General features: G+C 43.0%; 1 protein-coding gene and 1 long non-coding RNA gene across 7 annotated transcripts in view; one reads left to right on the top strand and one right to left on the bottom strand.

Annotated features, from left to right (window-relative positions):
• Window positions 1-696: 696 nt before the first annotated feature.
• LOC125104714 (uncharacterized) lies at window positions 697-3,429 on the bottom strand. Of its 3 annotated transcripts, none has more exons than XR_007128709.1 (3): window positions 3,167-3,429; window positions 1,609-1,794; window positions 697-971 (listed from the first exon to the last, which is right to left on the bottom strand). It is a non-coding gene; the product is annotated as an uncharacterized LOC125104714 (long non-coding RNA). The 3 variants fall into 3 exon arrangements; XR_007128708.1 differs by lacking the exon at window positions 3,167-3,429 and adding an exon at window positions 2,996-3,141 and having other exon boundaries at window positions 1,609-1,809; XR_007128707.1 differs by lacking the exon at window positions 3,167-3,429 and adding an exon at window positions 2,996-3,141.
• NOVA1 (NOVA alternative splicing regulator 1) overlaps window positions 3,342-6,000 on the top strand; it is a 158,771-nt gene continuing 156,112 nt past the window's right edge. Inside the window, exon 1 of one of the 4 annotated variants that reach the window (XM_047737490.1) lies at window positions 3,342-4,492. In XM_047737490.1, the coding sequence (XP_047593446.1) occupies window positions 4,357-4,492 (136 nt within the window). In that variant the 5' untranslated portion in view covers window positions 3,342-4,356. The remainder of the gene's footprint in view (window positions 4,493-6,000) is intronic. The other 3 variants (XM_047737489.1, XM_047737493.1, XM_047737494.1) reach the window with 3 other exon arrangements.

The raw sequence follows: 6,000 nt of genomic DNA, 5'->3' as shown, positions 1-6,000 counted from the left end.
TTCTAAATACACTATTTGCACTTGAATACTTAAGTCAGGATCTGATTTTGGTAGAAGACAAACTCAGAAAAGTTTCCCAAAGCATAGGCTGAAGAGACACTCAAGTAGAGGGAGTATTATGTCCTATAGTTAGTAGGACTCATTGTAGGAAAGGCAGGAGGAAGGAGACAAATGGGTTTTGCAATATTCGTGGACATCGACTATCTGTGTTTTCTCTAGAAAGCCAATCATTATTACTGAAAATAGATTATCTTATGTCCATGTTACTCTGATTAAAACATAGGAAAGAAAAAAACCTCTACTGAAAGCCAATAAAGACTAGGGATTTTGTTCTTCAGATTAATATAATTTTCTATCAGAGTTGCTTATGTTCATAACTCATCAAGTAAGCAAGGAAGCACACACATTCTCTTGTATCTTATGGTGTTAGAAAATATTATTAAATTTGCACTGCCAATTGCTTGGTTAATTAAAAATAAAGTATTTCTTTTCAGAGAATTAAAAGGTCAAATATTTCTATTACATTTTTCAAAAAGTTCATTCAAACAGTTTATTTGTATCTTAAGAGGTATAGCATACTATAAACTGGGAAATGATTTTTAAAATTTGTTTCAGTTTTATTAGAATAGATAAAATGTTTTTGTCTATTTAATAAGAGATAAAATGTTTATGTCTATTTAATCAGAATGATAGAGGTACACATAGTATGAAATGGAGAAGTATGCTTTTTTAAAAAATAATAAAACATCATAGAGAATGGATAATAAACTGTACTCTCTGATAACCTTCATTGACCAAATCAGATCATAGCTAACTGACCCTTAGATGTCTGACCAGGTCTTAAGATAGTCTCTGAAATTCCTGGCATATCAGAGTTAAATAAATTATTGGTCAGCATGCTATCCACATTTAAAATCATACCTTCTGCTCCTAGGCCCCATGGAATGGTAGGTAGTATTTAAATATTAAGTCTGAAGAAGGAAATAAGAGAAGGGTCAAATAAAAATACAGTGTCATCTCTCAGGAAGCTTATGTCTCAGTAAGGCGATTTAACTTAGAAAGCTCATTTTCAATTTAACTTATACATGGCAATGACAGATATTTTCTAAAATATTTTAGAAATATTTTTAGAAATTTCTTAACATCAGTTTCCAACTCTCAGGCTTATCCCAATTCAGAAATACTTCATGCTGAATACTTTTGTCCGAGCTTTAATACAATACAGATTTGAACTATCTTCATTTTTGAATTATCTTTGCCCCTGGTCTTTTACTGTTTTAAAACAATTTAGTAGCAAATCCTAGTCCTCTTCTAATTTTTCATTTGAAAACATCCTTGCATATTTTTGGTACACTTCACAGAACACTTTGATTACACAATGTCTGCCATCAGCTTTTTCTATCTTGACTACCACATACTTATTCCAAACCCTGATTTTCTTTCATCACAGCTCCCTTGTGTTTTGTTTTTTTTAAATCCAATTCCGTGTATAAATCCTCTTTATTTTGGTCATGAAGGCCATATCAGGGTTTCCTATTACATCATATATCAGATAAAATTCTGGACTTTTTAAAGGTTCACAGACCTTTACCAATATGTCTAACTTACCGGCTTTCCCTTTCTTTGAGGTCTCAGCATATCTTCTTCTCTGACTTGAGGAAAAGTGTTTTTCAAACTCCAGATGAACTTTTATTCCCAAACCAAATGTTATTGTTTTCCCCTTGTTCAGTGGACTTTAATCTGTCTTTCATCACTTAAAAAGCGCCAGAAATCCCAATACCTCCTAGATGTTCCCTGCAATAAAGGATGCTATGAGAAAGGTTAGTATTCTTTTCCATTCCTTTCCCTGTCAGGAATTAAATTTTATTCTATTCTCTTTGGTTATTGCCTCAGATATCCAGGTATTCTTGGTTAGAATATCATGGAGTTACAGTTAAATTCTTTATTATGCTAGCTTTTACGGAAGCTATCATTCAGGTTGAAGTGCTCTAGTGAAAAGTTCGAGGAAGGAGCATCTTTGTTCTAGAAACCGAGCAACTATGTTTATACCTTTTCACATCTTAAAATACATTTCACATCTTACATTATCTCATTTGACTCATAAGACCTATGGGAAGTAGAGTTTCGGTCCCTGTTTTAAGTGCAAAGGAGATGAAACTCTAGTGTACTGCAGTATTTAAGAGGGCAGACTTTGGAATCGGGAAGACTTGAGTTTGAATTATTGGGACAATATTTATACCTATGTGACTCTGAATTATTAATATTGCTAAACCTAAACTGCCTCATAAAATAGGGACAGTAATAACTATACGATATACTACACATAAAGAGCACCACATGTAAAATGGATTGCTTGGCACATGGCAAGCACTTAATAAATAGCCAACATGTTAAAGGATTTTCCCTACACTTTTAGAACATGACTGCAAGGACTTCTAACCAAGACTTCGGGCTCCGAAGCCCATGTTTTTCCATTATTCCTAACTGCTAGCACCCTGACTAATTAAACAACTAACTTGGTAGATGACCTTGAGAAAATACTTCACTGAATCAGTTTAGTGATCTGTATGCTGAGTCTTTTCAGACTTTCAGAGTCTATCGTAGCTGTTATTCTTTTTCCGTAGCGTTGTACACTTGAGGTTCAGACTCCCTATATATCCAAGATCTGTATAGTCATAAGCCGTGCACATTGCAACTAGTTTTATTCCTATATTCATACTTTCTTCAATAATTAGTTTTGTGTACACTCATTCAGCTGTTGCCTGCCTTTAGTCTGCCTTTTAGCGCCTCGTGAAGGGAAGACCCATATACCTAGCTTTATTTATACCCTTGCTTGTTCCCGAAAGGATTAAAGGCAGCGAGTAACATTGAAAAGTTCCCTAACGATGTTACACTGTGCCACTAATACTCTTTTGATGAAACAACCCGTAGAAAACCGCCGATGAGTTGAGATGCTGTCTTTTACCTAACTCTTTAAAAATAAAAACTAATGTACCTAGCTAGTAGTCCTGGAAGCATAAAGTTAAAGGTTCTTCCTTCAGCCTTGACGCTGTCTCCCCCGTTGTCAACGGTCACTCGAATGCCCTTCTCAGACTAGCCAAAACTGTCGCCGCTCCAGCCCCGGCTTAACCGAGATCCCACCCCGCCCCTTCATTCCCTCTCATACCTAAGTTTCCTGATTGGGAAGGGGCCTGGAGAGCCTTTCTCACATTCCCATTTTATTGGCTAGCATGACTGTCAGTAATCTCTGCTTCCCGCCTTCTAGCCTAGTGCGTTTCTTAGACCCCTTGGTTTCTGCGACAAGCCGCTTACGTTTGCCTGAGCTGTGTTGCCGGGACCGGCGACCTTTCACCCCTCTCTTCCCACAGGAGCACCACAGCCTCCATCCCCGGCGCGCGCCCCCGGACACGCGCTTAGCCCGCGCACACACACGCACGCGCGTACACACTCATACACACACCCTCCCCCGCCTCCGGCGGGGCCCCCTCCGCCCCCGCAGGCTGAGGCAACAGCGCTGGGAGGCGGCGGCGGCGGCGGCGCTGCTGAGAGGCAGGGACCCGAGCGCGAAGTGTGTGGGAGTCTACGAACTCAACCCCTCTCTACCCTCCCCTCGCAGCCATCCCCCTCCCTCCCCGCCAGCCCCCCCTACAAGCGGGAGAAATAATGAGCGAGACCGGGCGGCAGCAGCAGCATCGCCGAGCAGCCCAGGCAACGGCAGAACCGCTCCGGCAGCGGCGGCGGCGGCAGTACCAGCAGCGGGAGCGAGCGCAGCGCTAGCGCGGCGCGGGGATTGCCGCGCTCCTTCCCGGCTCCTGCCCTCCTCCGCCGCTCGCTCCTCTCTCCGCATCCACCTCCTTCCCCTCCTCCTGCTCATTCACTCTTTCCCTCACTCTCCCCTCCTCCTCGGCTTCTCCCCGCGCCCCGCCAGCCCTCGCGCTCTCCCACTCCCTCTGCCCGTCCTCCCCGCTCCCCTCCTCCCGCTCATTCACTCGCCCCTCTCCCTTCACTCTCTCCCCCTCTCTCCTTTCTTCTCCTTCTTTCACCCTCCGTCTCTCACACCCCCTCCATTCCCCTGTCTCCTTTCTGACACTGCACTGCAGCTGCTCCTCAGCCCTGCCCCCTCCCCAGTGAGAACAAACCAGCAACATAGCTTTTTTTTCCTAAAGAGATTTCTATTGATTCGATTAAAGAAAAAAAAAAAAAAACCTCAAGAAACCCCAAACGCAAAAAAAAAAAAAAAAAGAAAGAAAGAAAGAAAAGAAAAGAAAAGAAAAAAAAAAGAGAGAAAAGAAAGAAAAAAAAAGCCAAAACAAAAGGGAGAACCTTCTCCCCGTAGCAGCGGCAGGAACTGCAAACATGATGGCGGCAGCTCCCATCCAGCAGAACGGGACCCACACTGGGGTTCCCATAGACCTGGACCCGCCGGACTCGCGGAAAAGGCCGCTGGAAGCCCCCCCTGAAGCCGGCAGCACCAAGAGGACCAATACGGGCGGTGGGTATCGCTTCCACCTCCCCGCTGGCCCCATCCCCCGCCGCCCGCCCCTGCCTCCCTCCCTCCCGCCGGCCTCCCTCCCTCCCGCGGCCCGGACACCTCTAGCCCGAACCCGGCGGCTCCCGCGCCCCTGCCCCGCGCCCCCTCCCCTGCACCTGCCCGGCACCTCGCTGTCCCGGACACATTTCCATTTCTCTGTTTATCATTCATCAAAATGGCGACCGGTTTTTCGGAATAGACCTATCTTTCCATTTAATCGGTCTAAAGACTGACCATTTAAATATCCTAGACCTGGGCAAGGGGGTCCGTTAAAGAGGAGGAGGATGACCCCCGAGTGAGGTGATGGCCGCCCGAAGATGCGCGCTGCATTTAACAGTCTGATAAAATAAATAAATAAATGGCACTTGGGTAGCGGATAGCAAATGATTGGGGCACCGGAGAGTTTTCCTCTCTTCGTCCCCTTGCTTTGGGCCACAAGTAGTATGCAAAATCTTGATGAGTGCATGCTCTTACCGCACTTATATTGTCGTTGCAAATATCTCATTGATTTGTCTTCAGAGGTGTGCATACGAGGGTGGGGGTGTCTGGTACTCTGACTTGTTAGTTTAACATCCTGCGCTTCCTGGGAAGATGAGTTATAACGGGACCGCTATCGCTTCTTCATTTGCACTGGAGTCATCTTAACAATGCACCCAATGCATCGAGGCAGAGGTGAATTTATCTACAGCATGTACATTAGAGACGGATGGGGGTCTTGCGAATGGCACACCCGCAAAATTTGGAACGTTTATTCACATAAGGAAGCTGGATTTACCGGGGTGTTTCCTATTTAAGACTAGATCAGTTTGTCGGAAATTAAAGTTTATGGAGTTGGCTTTATTTTCTAAAACATTTCATTTCACTCTTTTTTGGTTCATCCACCCCCTCTGCTTTAAAAATTGTGGCTATTTTGGAGAAGTAACATAATCTGTTTGGTCACTTTTAAGTGTGTTTGATATAAATGACTCCTAAGCTTTTTAGTATTGGCAGAATTCTTCTTAAGGTCCTTTAATTAATGAGCTTAAACGAGATCATGGTAGACTAAGAAGTGCTAAAGAAATACACCAGGATTAGTTAGATTTGCCAGTTCACATCACTTTGAGTTATTTCCTGGCAGTTATTACAGGCTTGGAATACACCCTACAGTTTGGGTGGATTATTTGGTAGGAGAAATGTTTGTTTTGCATACTTTAAGTAGGATATAGTCAATGGCTAATTGTAGTCCTTAGGTGTTTGCTAATGTCAAACAAATATAGCTCATCACTATTTACAGTCCTTTTACTTATTTATATTGGAATATGTTAAGCAAAGGTTTGTCATCATATAAATCTCTGAAGTTTTGTTAAAGGGTCAGTTCATTTCATTTTACCATAGTAACCACAGATAGAATTGGAAGACTTCCATGTTTGGAATAACAACTGGAATTTAGTCATCAGTTTCTACAGTGCTGCAAAATGATAGAACATGTT

Source organism: Lutra lutra, chromosome 7 (assembly GCF_902655055.1).
Source record: "Lutra lutra chromosome 7, mLutLut1.2, whole genome shotgun sequence".
NCBI classification, from domain to species: domain Eukaryota; kingdom Metazoa; phylum Chordata; class Mammalia; order Carnivora; family Mustelidae; genus Lutra; species Lutra lutra.
The sequence above is the reverse complement of the archived record's forward strand: the minus strand, read 5'-3'. Positions and strand labels throughout refer to the sequence as shown.